The following is a 19,286-nucleotide window of genomic DNA, read 5'->3' on the forward strand; positions in this document are numbered from 1 at the left end:
GGCCAACAAAAACATTTAGTAGCATCAGACTTCAACAATTGCATGATACACTGTTAAATTAAAATACATCAAAATTCCTCAAAAATGACATAATGAAAATCGGAAAAATCATACTAAACACATATACTTACCTGTTGTCAAAAATCCTATTGATTTGATGCCCTTGTACCTCTCGTTTAAAATGTAAAAACAGATATTAGTCTTTAGGATCAGCAGAATATATATGTTTTATGTTAAATAAAAAAAAATCAGGTGTGATAATGTTGGCCTACTACTTCTTATCCATTTTTTAGATCTTGTAACATGTATGATCTGTCTCCTATGTTTCATTGCATTTTTGGTTCAGACCTGTGACTTAGGCTACGTTTACACTTGGCATTAAAATGCGATCTGTATCCGAATGTTGTCCACATACACATTGAAAAGATAAGTGTAAACGCTTCTGATCAGAATGTTATCCGTTTTTAAAAGAAAACCCACCACTTCAGGTCGACTTTGCACCGGAGCCATCCTTTTTTTATTTTTTTAAATATAAATTAAGCCAGATTCAGAAGCCACTTGATGTGGACAGTTGTAAACACACCGTGTCCTGATTGGCTTATGATCCGATCTGCTTGATCGGATCACGGTGATCACATGTTAATGCCAAGTGTAAACGCAGCCTTAGATACCCTGAGTTTTCATTGGTCATCTAATTCACCTGTCATCCATTAAATATCTTATTAGCTCCCTTTGTTTGATCTATCTACTTAAGTTCTGAGTTTTCTGTCATTTGTTGTCCGTCTTTGTCTAAGTATGTTTGTACAAGTGGTTATTTCCTGGGTTTTGTTATTAAAGCTTGTTCCCTGAACTATTCCTCACCGTGTAAATTTATACAACCATGTTTCGTGACACATCTGTGGTAACTTATTTAATTAACATAACAAGTACCATAATATTTGTTTTGAGGGCATAACAATCATTTAATTCATTTTACTTTTTTATTTTACTTGAAGCAGAAACCAGGCTCAAAAATATAAGCAGGGTGATGACCTTAACGGACTTAAGAGGCAGCATGTAGATACCTTGAAAATATACTCCAAATAGACCTCCTTAATCAGAAAGAGGAACAGAAAAATGCAAATGAGAAAATTGTATCTAGTCATATCTTCATTTACAGATTAAAGTTTGACATGCCACCCACAACTGTGCATTAAGATAATGTTAAGCAGTGCCGGTCCTATACTACTTGGGGCCCTAAGCAAAACCTTGTCCAGGGGCCGCTGTCAGTGCGTTCATAAAAAATTGATCCCCAACCACTAAATCTGTTCTTACCAGTTAGTTGAAACGTTCAATAATACTGTAAAAAAAACAAAAAAACAAAGGAAACATACAACAGAAATAAAATATCTATTTAACCTACTACTAATAATAGCCTACTATACAGAAATTGAATAAAGTAACCAGATGAAAAATACAATTAAAATAAAGTGAATAATTTAGTTCACTATATGATTTAAATAAACATTGATTCTTATTAAAGTTACTAAAGTTATGCAGTGAATGATTCTCTCACTTTCTTTTGTTGTTTGATTAACATTAAATGACAGAGAGAGCAGTGGTGTATTAGGCTGCTGTCAATTTAAGGCAAAATTCACAGACCTAATACACTGACAAGCATTCAATTATTTTTCCAGCTGTTTATGTTAACTAAAGAGATTACTGAACACATTTAAAGGTGACATATCATGCCCCTTTTCACAAGATGTAATATAAATATATGTAGCAAATTAGCTCATATACAGATATGCAGTATATATATATATATATATATATATATATATATATATATATATATATATATATATATATATATATATATATATATATATATATATAGTTAACGAATTATAATTAATTATAAATATTTGAATTATTTTTAGAATCGACTGTAGCAGAATTAATAGTACAATTATTTAATCAGTTCATCCAATTAACAGAAAGCATAATCAATTATCAATTCTAGGAAATAAATTATCTTCCTGTCCAAAAAAAAAAGAGTAACCTTTTCCAACTATAAAGTAAATAAAGTACTAGCAGGGTAATAGCATAGGTATCACTAGATCAAGATGTTTAAGTGATTTTGATATTTTTGTGAGTGGCAAAAACAGAGACAATAAAGCGTGGTTGGCAATAAATATATGGTTTAACAAACGAAACTACAGTACTCTCTTAACCCGAATTAGTTGACTTTACTCGCAAATCGCATGGAAACCCGTGGCCCTATACCACTTTAGTTTTTACACAAGCTGAAACTAAACATGTTGAGTTGTATTAACATGGAACCCTAACTTTTTACACAAGCTGAAACTAAACATGTTGAGTTGTATTAACATATAATCTTATGTAGGTGCAGTAGACAAAACAAGTTTACATTAGTAGTCTTTACTGAAAATCATTAGTTCACATTCTAAAACTTTTTGAGTTTAGGTGTACTATTAGGTGCCCAGCATGCATTGCAACATGAAGCTTTTCATTTTTCATGACTTTTAATCTCTATTGATGACAACATCAATGTGCAGTCATCACTGGATCACTTCACTATAGCTTTTTAGCTATAACAATCGTGCCAAACTTGATTAGTGCAATGAATCTTTCAGCTAAATAGTACAAACAACTAATGTTGTTTAGTAATGATAGCAGGTTTTTACAAAACATAAAAGAATAAGTAATGATCACTCGTAAGTTTAATTAGAAACACAATCTGGGTTTACAGTCTAGGCTACGCACACAGCTAAACTAAGCAAATATTGTATAAGGAATCAAGAAAGTAAAGAAAAGTGAAGAAAGAAAGAGAAGAAAAGCAAATGGCAAGATTACAACCTACGAGAAACATCAAAGAATCAGGGTCACATTAAAGCGACACAATAACTTAGAAAGGCATCTAAAGGCTGCGACGGGTACTTGCATTGACTTCGGTTGCTGAACAAGTCCAGATGCAGGAGATTCTTGAGATTAAATTGATGAGAGATTAAATTTGCAAGGAGTGCGCTGAAGCGTTCGTTTGGGATCTTGGGGTGGTCCACGTTGAATCCAAAGAAGTTAACTTGGTCCATGTTGTATCCAAAGAAGTTAACTTGAAGATGATGAAGTTGCCGGGAGGAGACAGGAAACGTTGTCTCAAAGAGATTGAGCAAAGATCGGAACTCATAGGGGACTCTTAAAGGTCCTGTCAGTTCATACCTATTTGCTGAGGTGATTAATCAAAGATGACCAGGAGAAAGTCTTTGTTCCATCTTATCCCCATTTGCATGTTTAATGTTTAATGTTTTTGGTGGCATGGAGAATTTGTGCTGTATTTACACAATGGTATTGTCAAAATATTATGATGCAATTTATCATAACATATTGTACACCATTGATTATAAAACCAAAAGAGTATTATTTTGATAACAAGAAGGGGATTTGAAGACAGTAAAGCAGTGATAAATCATCTTTGGATATCAACATTTTAAGTTACTCTAAAGAATCATAACTAGGCTAATAAAACATAGGGACATGCATACAACACAGGAGAAATACTATAAATATAAATTGGGAACGTTTGTGGGTAAGAATGGAGTCAATGTCCTTGTGTTTTGGAAGTATATTGTATTGGACCAAATACCTAGTTCCGTCTGGTCTCCTGTGCTGTCTTTGAGGGTTGCAGACACAGTCTCTTGCTAAGATCGTTCAGGGGAGCAGAGGTGATAATGGTCTTTGAAGAGAACTGGTTTGGGGGCCGATAACAGCAGAGGAGAAGGAGAAGGTTTTATGTCTAGAGCATTTTGATTAAGTCCATTTGTTACATATATGGGTCCCCAGAAAGTGTCTGTCAAATTTCAGCTCAAAATATCCCCCAGATCATTTATTATAGCTTGTCACATTTGCCCCTTTGTGTGTGTGAGCAAGAACGCGCTGTTTTTGTGTGTGTCCCTTTAAATGCAAATGAGCTGATGGTCACCGTCCCTGTTCAGAAGAGGCCAAAACTAACTAAATTAACAAAACACGTGAATCTCACTCATCCAAAATCTCAGAAATATCCAGTAGCGGAGTACAGCCTTGCAGAGAGACTCAGGAAGTTTTAGTTTAGCAACTTGTAGACGCAGCTGGATGTTTCTGAATGGTTAGTGGATATATTTATGTAGTTCTTGTGGAGTTACATTGATTCAACTTTCAAGCAAATCCTGCTTTGTACTATCCAAGGTTGTGCAAGCACTCCCGCTTGAAGTGATTGGCGAACACAAGCAGGTTTTTGCTGACTGTTTCTGGGGGATTTCAGTTGAAAATAAAATAAATGCACTGCTCTCTTGTCTCCTCTGAGGCTAAGACTCCAAATAATGTTTTGTGGTCATCTGTGCAGCCAACGACACAACAGTTTGCATGCTTTGCTCGAACTTTTGCCATTGCGTTAGAACTGGTTACACTTTTGTCATTTGCGAAAACCAAATGGGTGGAAACGTGCAGATTAAGAGAAAATAATATTATATTATAATATAATAAGTTACTGGGTTGTCACTTTTCATGTTATCTGGATTGGTAAATACATCGGGGACCCGATTATAGCACTTAAACATGGAAAAAGTCCGATGTTTTTGATACGTACCCTTTAAGTTAAAAAGTCCCCAAGGCGGTCATTTTAACATGTTTGCGTGTATTTGTTCGTTTAAGCAGACACCCGAAGCCCAAAGTAGGCTGTACTTATCCATGTTTTTCTCCATCTCAAATCGTGAGGACAGAAAGCCTCCTGTTGAACAGCATCTCTTTCGCAGCTCAATATGCTTTTACACGTGACGTTACAATTACATCCGTAATTTTTGGAATGACTTATAGCGAGAGGAAAAAATTATGTTTTAGTCGCATAACATCGGTTAATGGAAACACTGTCATTTCGCAATAGATTTTTAATCGACATTTAGAAAATATTGTGAAAGTTTTGCCTAAATCTGTAATGAAAACGCGGCTATTAATACAATGTTGAGTTTTGATACAAACCATTATTTTGGTTGAGACTGACATTTCAATGTTTAAAGTGTATTGGATTAGCATTGAATTTTTTAGGAAAGCCGACAGCACACATTAATTAAAAAAGCTATTAAAGTGTTTGAATAAATCATCTTTTTTTCTATATTCTTAAAAAATGCATCTTGCTTTAGTAATGTTTATTCGGAATTCCTTATTAAAGTTCTAACAACAGATTTCTTGAAGTGCAAGTGACATGAACATGAGCAAGAATGCCAGCCCACATATTACTCAATGCTTGCAGAGCACCTTGCCTTCTTTCCTTCATTGAAGGCAAATGGGGATGAACAATTAAAAAAAATGAGAAGCAACCTCCTGATAATGCTGACATTGATTATAAATTTGTAGTCGACAGCATAATCACCTGACCTTGGATTTAATGCTATCTTGTGCTTCAACTCCTGCTCCCTGATTACTGCTTAATCAAGTAATCATTCATATTCCTGAATCACTGTTAAATTTGAGGACTGTAAATGATATCCATTCAGTTTAGCCTGTTCCCACTGAACCAATCACAAAAAACTACATCTTTGGCCTGTTGCATGAAGCTGGTTTCAGTTACTACCCAGGAAAGTTTGAGATTAGTTTGAGCAAACTGTGGGTTTTTTTCAGGCTCATGAAGATGGATTAGTTTTTAGCTGGTTTCATTGCATTGGTAACTTACTCTACATGGCTAACCAGCTCAACAACCTGCCCGCAGCTTCGGCACACACATTTTGTGATTTGTCAGCTAAATAAAACAGTGTGTGCCAAATATAGGGGTACCTGTGAGAGCAGATGCCATGTAAATGAATAAATTAGTAAATTGATACGATAACTTATTATTTGACGGCTTGCAAATTTATGTGTACACAGAAGAAACCTCTGTCTAGGCTAGAGATTAAATGTAGTTGCAATAAACTTTGTAATAATCCATACAACTGTATCAGATGATGACTATTATTCTGTTGCTTGAGCTGAGTAAGAACTGATGACTGGACGGCTTGATCTTTGGTTGACCAATCAGCGGAAAGGGGCGTTTTATTCCCGCCCATGTAGAGACTGAATATTCAAGCTGTTTATTTATTTTGGTTTTTATTGTTTTTCCATTTGGCGGATTAGAACAAAGTGTGATGAAAACAAAAGTAAAAATATGAAAAAATGTCATTAGAAGGGTTGAATATTTGATAAATGAAATATTTGATTCTTAGTTTTTCCATTTAGAAGAGAAAAACGAGAAAACTAATTTTCTGAAGGTACACAGACCATGAGCATACTGAAGATTCTGCCTCAACAACAGTGCTGAATAAAGATAAAAAAAAAACAGTAGCTACTGTGGGGACTCTTTCAGATAAGTAATACACAACAGCTTCTGTCTGTTTGAATTTGTCAAATTTAATGATAAAACAATCTTGTGTGCTGTATAAGCAGTTTTGTTTACAATTTAGACACCAAAAAGATACAATCATTACTGCTGTGTTCATAATACAGTGAAATTTACAAGAATATTTGATTGATTCTAGACAGACACATTAAAATTGAAGTGCTAATACTTCTCAAAATTCCAAACAAGTCAAAGTTAAAAGCAATTAATGGCATATTTCGTTAGAACAAATACATTTTATAAACATTTAATATGCTCTTTTTCCTCTAAATTGTTTTCCCCCCGTTGCTCCTAAACCATGTATAGTCCTTGTAAAAAGTGCTTTAAGATTTTTAGGTAAGTCTAACAGTAATATATTCAGGTAGGAACCAAATGTAAAATAACACTGCACAGTCTTCACTATATAAATTAAATACAGATTCATTATTAAAGCTAATGTTACTCAGTCAAGAGCAGTGTGTGATTTTCCCTTTTTCGTTTGTTGGATTAGCATTTATGAAATACTTCAGCTTGTTTATTAGGCTGGCGTCACTTTAAGACATGATGCAAATCTGACACATCCTAGTTTCCCTTTCGAGGGAACTCGAGCTGCGTTGAGACGCGGTGGGAACGCTCTGCGTGATTGCGTCGTGAAGCACGTGTATAATCAGTCCAATGGAAGAACGAGACGTCACAGGCGGTGACGTCATAGACCAGGAAGCTATAAAGCACACCAGAAATCAGACCGCGACAGCTTCTGTTGCCTTCAGCAAGCGCTCTCTGTATACTGTCCTTGTCTATTTATTGTTGTCTGTCACAAGCACATTATCTATCTATATATATATATATATATTATGGCGAAACAAGAATTCAAGCGTTGTGTTGTCCCTTGCCCTCGTTTCATCACGGGTGGGGACACACATCAGCTTTGTGTTGCTTGTTTGGGAGTGGAGCATGCCCAGTCAGTTCTCGAGGGAGCTGACTGTGAGCATTGCGAGAAGCTGTCCGTGAGGACGCTCCGCTCTCGCCGGGCGTTCTTTGAGGAGGACGGTTCGGTTCGCGCTCCCCGGGGTGCGGGTCCCGCTGCTGCCGAGGCACAGCGAAGGCTTTCATCTTGGGGTTCGCATATGGATCTAGTAGCGGGGCTTGAGACGGGCCCAGCCCTTTCTCAACCCTTACCTGCTGGATCCGGTGCCTCTGCCCAGGAAGGAGCCCGCGCTGCGGCTTCTCCTTCCCAGGTTGGGGCACCATTGTTGCGGCTATCCAGTTCTGAGGATCTGGATGTCGTCAGTGTTGATATGGGGGATGTTGAGTTTTCGCCAGCTCATGCCTCCGATAATGATGAGGAGCTTATGGAGGTTTTATCTCGTGCTGTAGCTAGATTAAATATTGAATGGCCAGCCGATGATTCTTTGAGTGTTACTAGAAAAAGTTTATTAGATGAAAGATTTTTACCATCTAAAACACAGCCTCCACGTCGGGGACTCCCGTTTTTTCCCGATCTCCACAATGAGGTTTCGAGATCGTGGAATAAACCGGCGTCATTCAGAGTATTTAACCCACAAACTTCCTGTTACAGTAATGTTTTGGGTGCATCTGATTATGGTTATGTTAAGGTGCCTCGGGCTGAAGAGACGCTCGCGATCTATCTCTATCCCGAGTCATCGTCATCATTAAAAACCCCGACGTTACCCACCAAGCCATTAAAATCTACATCTTCGCTGGTGGGTAAAGCTTATTTGGCAGCAGGTCAGGCTGCGTCTTGTCTGCACACTATGTCTATTCTGCAGGCATACCAGGCTGATCTGCTGAAGGATATCGATGAACGTGAGGAAGTCAGCGCTGACGCAATTCGAGAATTGCGTCGCGCAACAGACCTGTCTCTCCGGGCCACCAAGGAGACGGCCAAATCAGTGAGCCGTTCTATGGCAGCCCTGGTGGCCACGGAGCGGCATCTTTGGTTAAATCTGTCTGATATAAAGGATAAAGATAGGTCTGTTCTTCTGGACGCGCCACTGTCACCTTCAAGTTTGTTCGGCGACGCTATCAACTGTGTCGTCGATAGGTTTCAAGAAAACGAAAAAACAATCGGCTGCGTTCCAGAGGTTTCTTCCTCGACGTTTCAATATCCCCGAGACTGCTGGGCGAAAAATGATTATTAAATCCGAGCAGTCTCATCCGAGTACAAGCTCCTCACAGCACAGAGTGCATCAAAAACAGAGCGTCGCCACTCGGGCTCCTCCACAATCTGGGGAATCTGGGTGGCGGTCGCAGTCCAGGCCAGCTAGGGGTAGGCAAGATCTGAGGACTGTCATCTCTAAGAAGGCTTGGGCTAAGAAGAAGTCCTGACGCCCAAGGCGTCAGGCTTCTGAGGGTGGTCCCCTCCGAGGAGGGACGATTTCGAGAAATCGTTCATCCTCGGCACCCTCTGGGGGGCGATTCTCTGAGGAGAGTCGCAGCGCTGCCACATCGGTTGTTCCCTGCCGGTTCGCCGCTTCAGGGCACCGAGGTGTCAGCGTCCCCATACGATTCTCCGAGGAGGATCGTAGAACGGTCAGTTCGGTTGTTCCCTGCCGGTTCGCCGCTTCAGGGCACCGAAATGTCCGTACAACCGAATCCCGAGGCCAGTCTCGAGAGACTGGTCCCCTTAGTAGAATTTCTGCCAGCGTGGAAACTACTGCCCAATATTTCTCAGTGGGTCCTGCATATAATAGAAAAGGGTTACAGAATTCAGTTCGGTTCTCGTCCGCCCAGATTTCAAGGGGTCCTTCCCACAGTGGTGGACCCAAGGCAGGCTCGGGTCATGGAACTAGAAGTACTGACGCTTCTGCAAAAAGGGGCTATAGAAAGGGTTTCTCCTCCCAGCAGAGAGTCAGGGTTTTACAGCCGTTACTTCATCGTTCCCAAGAAGGATGGGGGGTTGCGTCCTATTCTAGATCTGCGTCAGTTAAACAGCAGAGTTCAGAAACTCAAGTTCAAGATGCTTACACTCAAACAGATTGTATCACAGATTCAGTCCGAGGACTGGTTTGTCACAATAGACTTGAAGGACGCTTACTTTCATGTATCCATTCATCCTCATCACAGGAAGTTCCTGAGGTTTGCTTTCGGGGGCGAAGCATACCAATATCGGGTCCTTCCATTCGGCCTAGGTTTATCACCCCGCACCTTTACGAAATGCGTGGATGCAGCGCTGGCTCCTCTGAGACTCCAGGGCATTCGCGTATTAAACTATATCGACGACTGGTTGATCCTGGCTCGTTCCGAGCAGTTGGCAGTTCGGCATCGAGATGTCGTTCTGTCTCACTTAAAGAGGTTGGGGTTGCGGCTAAACACCAAGAAGAGTGTGCTCCTCCCAGCCCAGAGGACCACTTTTTTAGGGGTGATGTGGGATTCGACAACTATGCAAGCACGATTGTCTCCAGCTCGTATTTCTGCGATTCTCACAGCCGTAAATATGGTAAAACTAGGCCAGTCACTCACTGTGAAACAGTTCCAGAGACTGGTGGGTCTCATGGCAGCTGTGTCCAACGTAGTTACTTTTGGCCTTCTGCACATGAGACCCCTGCAGTGGTGGCTCAGGACCAAGGGGTTTTCTCCGAGGGGAAATCCGTTTCGCACGATCAAGGTCACGCGGCTATGCCTACGTGCCTTGGTCATGTGGAAGAAACCTTGGTTCCTCGCCCAAGGCCCAGTATTGGGGGCTTCTTGTCGACGCGTAACGCTATCGACGGATGCTTCCCTCACAGGCTGGGGGGCGGTCATGAGTGGCCGCTCGGCGACAGGTGTCTGGCAGGACCATCAGCTTTCGTGGCATATAAACCGACTAGAGATGATGGCGGTATTTCAGGCTCTCAAATACTTCCTGCCAGACCTGAGAGGCCATCATGTGCTCGTCCGCACAGACAACACATCGGTGGTCTCTTACATCAACCATCAGGGGGGTCTGAGGTCCCTATTATTATGCAAACTGGCTCATCAGATCCTCCTATGGGCCCAGGGAAAATTACTGTCACTCAGGGCAGTTTATATTCCAGGGTATTTGAATGTGGGAGCAGATATCCTGTCAAGACAGGGGCTGAGGCCCGGGGAGTGGAGACTTCACCCCGAGGTGGTGGAGCTCCTATGGGAGAACTATGGTCAAGCTCAGATAGATCTTTTCGCATCTTACGATACAACCCATTGTCCGCTTTGGTTCTCCCTCACATATCCAGCTCCTCTCGGACTGGACGCTATGGTACAGGAGTGGCCGAGGCTGCACCTGTACGCATTCCCCCCGATATCATTGCTTCCGGGAGTTCTGGAGAGGGTTCGCCGGGAGGGGGCTCATCTATTATTAGTAGCCCCGCACTGGCCGACCCGAGTGTGGTTCTCGGACCTAGTGTCCCTTCTGCACGGCTCTCCCATGGAGATTCCTGTCATGGGGGACTTGTTATCTCAAGCAGGGGGCACGATATTTCACCCTCGCCCGGAGTTGTGGAAACTGTGGGCTTGGCCTCTGAGGGGGCCCAGCTCTTAGAATCCGGTCTCTCGACTGAGGTCGTTGAGACCATCCTTCAATCCAGAGCTCCTTCCACGAGAAAACTATATTCATTGAAATGGAAATTGTTCTCTACATGGTGTGGAGAACGTTTTTTAAATCCTGCTAACTGCCCGGTTGGTACAGTTCTCGATTTCCTTCAAGACCGTTTCTCTGCTGGATTATCTCCCTCCACCTTAAAGGTGTACGTAGCGGCTATATCTGCTTATCGCTCCCCTTTGGGGGCTTCTTCTCTTGGGAGAGATCCTCTTATTACTCGTTTTCTCCGTGGTACACTGAGGCTTAGGCCTGCATTGCACTCTAGAGCACCGGCTTGGGATTTGGCCATTGCACTTGAGGGTCTGGCCCTGGCTCCCTTCGAGCCTATTGAAGAGGTTTCAGAGAAGTTCCTTACACTAAAAACTCTATTTCTTCTCGCTATTTCTTCTATCAAGAGAATTGGAGATCTGCAAGCCCTGTCGGTGGCTCCTTCATATTTGGAATTTGCACCTGGTATGGTGAAAGCATTTTTACACCCTAGGCCGGGTTACATTCCTAAGGTCCCCACTAATGTGGCGGGCCCTATTGTGCTGCAGGCTTTTTGTCCTCCACCTTTCGTTACCCCAGATCAGGAAGGTCTCAATCTGTTATGTCCCGTTAGGGCTTTGGATGCCTACGTTCACAGAGCTGTCCTGTGGCGTAGATCAGAGCAGTTATTTGTCTGCTTCGGTTCAACCAAGAAAGGTTGCCCTGCATCTAGACAGGTAATGAGCAAGTGGGTAGTTGAGGCAATCTCACTTGCTTATGAAGCGGCCGGACAGCTCTCACCTATGGCTGTCCGCGCCCATTCTACTAGGAGTATGGCTGCCTCTAAGGCTTTAATTTCAGGGGTTTCCCTGCAGGACGTTTGTAATGCGGCAGGCTGGTCCTCACCGCATACATTTGTCAGATTCTACGACCTAGACCTCTCCACTCCCGGGGCTAGGCTGCTTGTTTCTTAGTGTGCGCAAGGACTCCACATTGAAAGGGGCATTTCTCATTATGGCGTAGTGGACATGGGGTTCCCACCGCGTCTCAACGCAGCTCGAGTTCCCTTGAAAGGGAACGTCTCAGGTTACGTATGTAACCCTGGTTCCCTGAGAGGGAACGAGACGCTGCGTTCTCCTGCCATACTTCCTGCATGCCCTGATCGACTTGCTTCAGGCCTTTTCAGAAGCTGTCGCGGTCTGATTTCTGGTGTGCTTTATAGCTTCCTGGTCTATGACGTCACCGCCTGTGACGTCTCATTCTTCCATTGGACTGATTATACACGTGCTTCACGACGCAATCACGCAGAGCGTTCCCACCGCGTCTCAACGCAGCGTCTCGTTCCCTCTCAGGGAACCAGGGTTACATACGTAACCTGAGACGTTCTCCCAACTCTTTACGATAATTTAAGAAAATGGACTTTTTAACATAATTGTGTGTGTTTTGTTGGTTCAGGTTTGCAAAAGAGAATTCAAATCTGTACTGGTGCACTGAGAAGTGGCTTTATGTGTTACGCGTTTAGGGTTGTTTACAGAGAGCCACTTCACAGAACAGTTCCGAATTGAGTTATTGTGCTTAAATGGTTTAAAAGCACTTGAATGGAAGAGAGCATGATCATATACTATAATGCTAGCCAAAGCATGCCAGAAAAAAGAGGATGCTACATTAATTGCGTTATAGGCTATTTTGAAAGCGTTAAGCATAAAAAAAAATTGATATATTAATCACAATAGTTAACTTGTTCATTTGTGACCGCACTTATACATTATGTATTATTAGATTATTAAATATTGGAAACCAATCTGTATGCTTTTATCAGCAGGAAGCATCTTTAAACACATTGTACTTCCCCTCTCCATCCCAGTCAGATCCAAAATAACACACCAACACCAATTTGACTCTTTCTCTAAATCTTTTCTCAGTGTAACAAGTATATTAAATACACAAAGAATGAATACACACACACACACACATATATATATATATATATATATATATATATATATATATATATATAAATGCGTGTGTGTGTGTGTGTGTGTGTGTGTGTGTGTGTATACAATAGTTGTTCTTAAATTTTCTTTCATAATCATCACACAATCTGTACAACAACTGGTCTGATTTTTTTAGGTGACTTTCCTTATTGGATTGATTACTAGTGAGAAACAGGGAGAAAATACATTTTGTGAGAAAAGTACAACATTGCACCTGAACAGGTTTTACAGATTAATCTAAAATTATTCATTGATACATAAACTTCAAAAAGTTTTTGTATTTCAAAAAATTCCAAACAATTATGCAATACAGAGAGTATCCAACCCAAAATCTTCAATTCCTGCTGACAACGAAGTCTATATTCATAAAACAACTCTATACCTAAATAACTAAAATCCAAAACTAATCACAGATTCAATAAATTTCCACTAGAGGATTTGTTTTTTCCTGATTTGTTGCAGAAGAGCGCATTAGAAGCTGTTGTGTACATGCCCCAGCTCTCTCCCACCTGAACCACTGGGGCCTTCACCTGAACGAAACCTGGTAAACACACACACACACACGCACGCACGCACGCACGCACGCACGCACGCACGCACGCACACACACACACACACACACACACACACACACACACACACAAAAGTCAAGGATTTAATTAAGTTTAAGTTAATTCATAACTGATAGAGGTTGATGAACTATTCAATATAGGTGTTAAAAATAGACTCAAAAGTTTAGTAATTACCTGCGAGACATTCTTGATAGTCTACTCCATACTCTAAAAAATAAAAACATTTAACACTTGAGATTATCATCCTTAGTAAAACAGTTATGATGACTTTTTACTTTCAATTACATTGTTTACTTATGGGTTATTATTGTTATATTCTAACATGCCGTATGTAGGCCTATGCAAATAACAGTAACACAGGGATTATAGTGTGATGTCAGATTATGAATAACCAGGATTAATTGTTAACTCTGTGCAAAGTATGAGCAGTGTAAAACATAAAATAAGATAACTCATGATCCCATTTACTTGGGGTTTTAAAATTACCCAGGGTGAACTATAGCCCCTTTAAAACTAGGTAGAACTAAGTTATAGGATCTAACCACCAGGGTGGCTCCCTGAGGACTAAATGCTCCCCTAGGGCCATTTTGCTGGTTGCATTTGCTCCACCAGTAGGAACTCTGAAGTGAAGTATATGCCACGCTTCTTGTTGTGACTAATTTTAACGGTGCAGCGAACATTTATTTTGATGGCACTGAAAACGTCCCGGGTTACGTATGTAACCCTAGTTCCCCGAAGGGACGGACGCTGCGTGAAATCGCAGTGGGAACGCCCTCAGCGTGACGCGTCTGAAGCATGAATGAAATCAGTCAATGGAGAGAATGAGCGTACGGCGAGTGACGTCATCGACCAGGAAGCTATAAATATCCCCTGAGTACACAATACGCCAGCTTAAAAGTTACTGAAGCAGCGACCCAAGGGGATGCCGCGAGTATGGCAGGACACGCAGCGTCCGTCCCTTCGGGGAACTAGGGTTACATACGTAACCCGGGACGTTCCCCTTCAGGGACTACCGCTGCGTGAAATCGCAGTGGAAACGCAATACCCACATCCCCATACGACCAAATCCCCGTCGTGTGTCATTAGGAGACACAAACCGACGAGAGAACCTGAGCCCCGGGAGTGGAGCTAAGATCGAGGGAATAAAATCTAACGAAAGTGTGCGGTGAGGACCAGCCTGCCGCATCACAAACGTCCTGAAGAGAAGCTCCTGAAAGAAGAGCTGTAGAAGCAGCCATACTCCGGGTGGAATGAGCCCTTACAGCCAAAGGTGAAGGCTGATGGGCCGAACCATAAGCAAATGGGATGGCCTCGACCACCCACTTGCTCATCCTTTTTCTAGATGCAGGACACCCTTTCTTAGGTGACCCAAGCAGACGAACAGTTGTTCCGATCTCCTCCACAGGGCAGCTCTGTGGACGTAAGCATCAAAACCCAAACTGGGCACAGCAAATTAATTTTCTCCTGGTCTGACGTCAGAAAAGGCGGAGGACAGAAAACCTGCAGAACTATAGGTCTAACTGAAACAGTTGGAACCTTAGGAACATAACCTGGTCTCGGAAAGAGAAAGGCCTTAACCAACCAGGAGCAAATTCCAGGCACGAGGGAGCCACCGAAAGTGCTTGAATATCTCAAATTCTTTTGAGAGATGAGATAGCGAGAAGAAGGATAGTCTTTAGAGTAAGAAACTTTTCCGAAACTTCCTCGATGGGCTCGAAAGGAGCAAGGGAGAGACCTTCTAAGATGATGGCCAGATCCCAAGCTGGTACCCTCGTGCGAACTGCAGGCCTCAGCCTCAAGGTGACACGAAGGAAGCGAGACATAAGTGGGTGTTTCCCGAGGGAACCTCCACTTGAAGGGGTGTGGTAAGCAGCTAAGGCCGCCACATACACCTTCAGTGTGGAGTGGGATAACCCTGTGGAGAGACGGTCCTGCAGGAAATCCAGGACTGTACCAACCGGGCAGTTAACTGGGTCCTGCTGGCGCTCTCCACACCAAGAGGTGAAAATCTTCCACCTCGCGGCATATAACTTCCTCGTGGAGGGAGCTCTGGATCGGAGGATGGTCTCAACGACCTCAGCCGAGAGACCAGAATCTATGAGCTGGGCCCCCTCAGAGGCCAAGCCCACAGCCTCCATAGCTCTAGACGGGGGTGAAGGATCGACCCACTCGCCTGAGAGAGCAGATCTCTCCTGATCGGTATCTCTAGGGGAGAGCCGTTGAGGAGAGACACTAGGTCCGCAAACCATACCCGGGCCGACCAGAACGGGGCTATTAGCAGGAGACTGAGCCCGTCCCGGCGAACCCTCTCCAGAACTCCTGGGAGCAGAGCGATCGGGGGAAAAGCGTACAAGCGTGACCTCGGCCACGGATGTACCATCGCATCCAACCCCAGCGGGGCTGGATGGCTGAGAGAGAACCACAGCGGGCAGTGTGATGTTTCTCGAGAAGCAAATAGGTCTACCTCGGCAAGACCGAAATGTTTCCATAGGAGTTCCACCACCTCGGGGTGAAGACTCCATTCCCCGGGCCTCGGCCCCTGTCTTGACAGGATGTCTGCCCCCTGATTTAATACCCCGGGAGATAAAAGCTCTCCGAGAAAGAATTTTCCCCTGGGACCATAGAAGGATCTGACGTGCCAGTTTGTAAAGCGGGCGAGAACGCAAACCCCCCTGATGGTTGATATAAGAAACCACCGATGTGTTGTCTGTCTGGACAAGAACATGGTGGCCCCTTAGGTCTGGGAGGAAGTGTTTCAGAGCCTGAAACACCGCCAACATCTCTAGGCAGTTTAAGTGCCACAGACGATGATGGTCCTCCCACAGACCCTGAGCCGGGCGACCATCCATGATTGCCCCCCAACCCGTGAGAGAGGCATCTGTCATTAGCATAACGCGACGACAAGGAGCTCCTAACACAGGGCCTTGGGACAGAAACCAAGGATCTTTCCACATGATCAGGGCGTGATGACACCGTCGCAAACTCACGATCATGCGAAGCGGATTTCCCCTCGGGGAGAATCCCTTGGTCCTGAGCCACCACTGTAACAGTCTCATGTGCAAGAGGCCAAGAGGTATCACGTTGGACGCAGCTGCCATGAGACCTAGCAGTCTCTGGAACTGTTTTACAGTGGATGACTGGCCTAGCTTGACCTGATCTACTGCAGCGAGAATCAAAGCAATACGAGCAGGTGACAATCGTGCCTGCATCGTCGTTGAATCCCACACTACACCTAGAAAAGTGGTTCTCTGTAATGGAGAAAGAACACTCTTTTTGGCGTTGAGCCTCAGCCCCAGTCACTTGATATGAGCAAGAACGACATCTCGGTGCCGAACCGCCTGTTGTTCCGATTGAGCTAGAATCAAGCAATCGTCTATATAGTACAGAAAGCGGATGCCCTGTAACCTCAGCGGGGCTATAGCAGCATCCGTACACTTCGTGAATGTTCGGGGTGACAGTGCTAGGCCGAACGGAAGAACCCGATATTGGTACGCTTCGCCCCCGAAAGCGAACCTCAGGAACTTCCTGTGTTGAGGGAGGATAGATACATGGAAGTATACGTCCTTTAGATCTATCATGACAAACCAGTCCTCGGATCTGATTTGAACATCCCCAGTGACAGACACAGCGCCCTGTAACGTACTGGCAGGGAACAGCTGGTCTGGGCACTCCACAACCCTCCTCGGAGGGGGCGAGCGTCCCTCGGGAAATCGCTCGCCGAGTCTCTCTACGCCCTGTGAAGGCAGGGTTAGTAGAGCAGACCCCTGAGGGCATCGGAAAAGACAGGGCACCGTGTTCTTGTGCAGTGAACTCAGGTCTTTCACGATAGGGACCACCCTCAGAACCCTGACGTTCAGCACGTCAGGATTTTTTTTTTTTTTTTTCTCGATGAAGTAGTATCCTAACTCCCTGCTGGGTGGGGGACCCATTCCGCCAGGAACTCTACTAAGGGAACCAGCCTCTCGAGGCTGGCCTCCGGATGAACATCCCGAGTGACAGACACAGCGCCCTGTAACATACTGGCAGGAAACAGCTGGTCTGAGCACTCCACAACCCTCCTTGGAGGGGGCGAGCGTCCCTCGGGAAATCGCTCGCCGAGTCTCTCTACGCCCTGTATAGGCAGGGTTAGTAGAACAGACCCCTGAGGGCATCGAGAAAGACAGGGCACCGTGTTTTTGTGCGGTGAACTCAAGTTTTTCCCGATGGGGACCACCCTCAGAGTCCTGACGTTCAGCCCGTCAGGACTTTTTCGACGCGGCCTTTCTGGCGACAATGACTGTCCTCAGATCAGTCCTGCCCCGAGAAGGCCGCGCCGGAGAGCGCCCCGCCTCGTCCCTCCAGTTTCTCTGCAGGGGGGCACGAGACGTGACACTCCGCTTCTGCTGTCCTCTTTTGGAAGACGAACTCGACGAAAGACTTTGCTCTGGTTGAACATTCTGCGTGACAGACACAGTGCCCTGTAACGGCGCACCGGCAGGGAACGACTGGTCTGAACACACTAGAACCCTCCTTAGAGGCGGCGAGCGTCCCTCGGGAAAGCACTCGCCAGACCCTTCTACGCCATGTTTCGGCAGGGTTAGTAGGACGGGCCCCTGAGGGCGCCGGGAGAGACAGGGCACCCTTAAGGGAGGTGAACGCAAGTCTCTCTCGGCGGGGACCCCCCTCAGATTTCCTTTGAGCAGGTCGGCCTGAAAAGCCTGCATAAAAGTCATCGTATGCAAACATGCAGCCGCCTGCCGAGCCACCGAGTAAGCTTTCCCCACCAGCACAGAGGTATATATATTTATTTATTTATTTATTTTTTGGTGGAAGAGCCGGTGCTTTAAGTGAAGACGATGAAGCAGGAGAGAGATAGCTCGCGAGCGTCTCCTCCGCCTACAGTATCGTCACATAACCAGCAGATTTAGCACCAACAATGTTTTACCATAAGCATTGGACTGATTTGTGTAAATTCAGCTTGAAACCGGTCTAACCCAGGTCTTTGAAACCTCAGCATGAAGATCTGGGAAGAACGGTAAGCACCGGCTAGAAGGTTGAGGTCATGCAGACAGAAATCTATCATCTAGATTGCTTTTAATTCTAGAAACCTGTCTATCAGCTGGCCACTCGATACTGTTATTTATTTATTTTTTTTAGCTTTTCAACAGCCCGAGATAATACATCCATCAAACCTTCTTCATTTGCAGTATAATGTGATAAACTAGTTTTCTCTGATGCAAACTTTCGACATCCAGCTCCTCAGAACTGGAAAATCTCAATTCAACATCATCATGAGCCTCCACCCGGGCAGAAGTAACCGCCGCAGCGCGTGCTTCCAGAGCCGGGTGAGACGCACTAGATCTCGTCGGAGATAGCTGAGATAGGGCGGAGCCCGTCTCAACGTCGCCAGCGAGATCCATTTTCGAGCCCCAAGACAAGCGCCGCCGCTCTGCCTCAACAGAAGCGGGACCCGAGCCTCGGGGAGCTCGCAGCAAATCACTCTCCTCGAAGAGCGATCGCGGCGAGCGCAGAGTTCTCAAGGGAAAACGCTCGCAATGCTGACAATCGACTCCCTCGAGAGCCGACTGGGCATTGCTGCACTCCCAAATAAGCCACACTTAGCTCGTGTGAATCCCCACCCGTGATGTACCGAGTACAGGGGGGAACACACTTCTTATACTGCTCGCTCATATTGTTTTTTTTATATAAAATATATATAGTGAAAACTCCTGACAAAACAGACAAACACAATCGACAGATTCAGACACACACAGAGCTGCTGAAGTAACTAAAGCTGGCGTATTGTGTACTCA

General features: G+C 44.3%; 1 protein-coding gene across 1 annotated transcript in view; it reads right to left on the reverse strand.

The window, feature by feature from the left end:
• Positions 1-13,378: 13,378 nt before the first annotated feature.
• Positions 13,379-19,286, reverse strand: part of LOC143715923 (sialic acid-binding Ig-like lectin 14) — a 98,585-nt gene continuing 92,677 nt past the window's right edge. The window contains exon 8 of the mRNA XM_077207827.1: positions 13,379-13,463. Within this exon, the coding sequence (XP_077063942.1) occupies positions 13,394-13,463 (70 nt within the window). The 3' untranslated portion in view covers positions 13,379-13,393. The remainder of the gene's footprint in view (positions 13,464-19,286) is intronic.

Source organism: Siphateles boraxobius, unplaced genomic scaffold (genome assembly GCF_051911475.1).
Source record: "Siphateles boraxobius isolate OS27281-9 unplaced genomic scaffold, OSU_SipBor_1 6, whole genome shotgun sequence".
NCBI classification, from domain to species: Eukaryota; Metazoa; Chordata; class Actinopteri; order Cypriniformes; family Leuciscidae; genus Siphateles; species Siphateles boraxobius.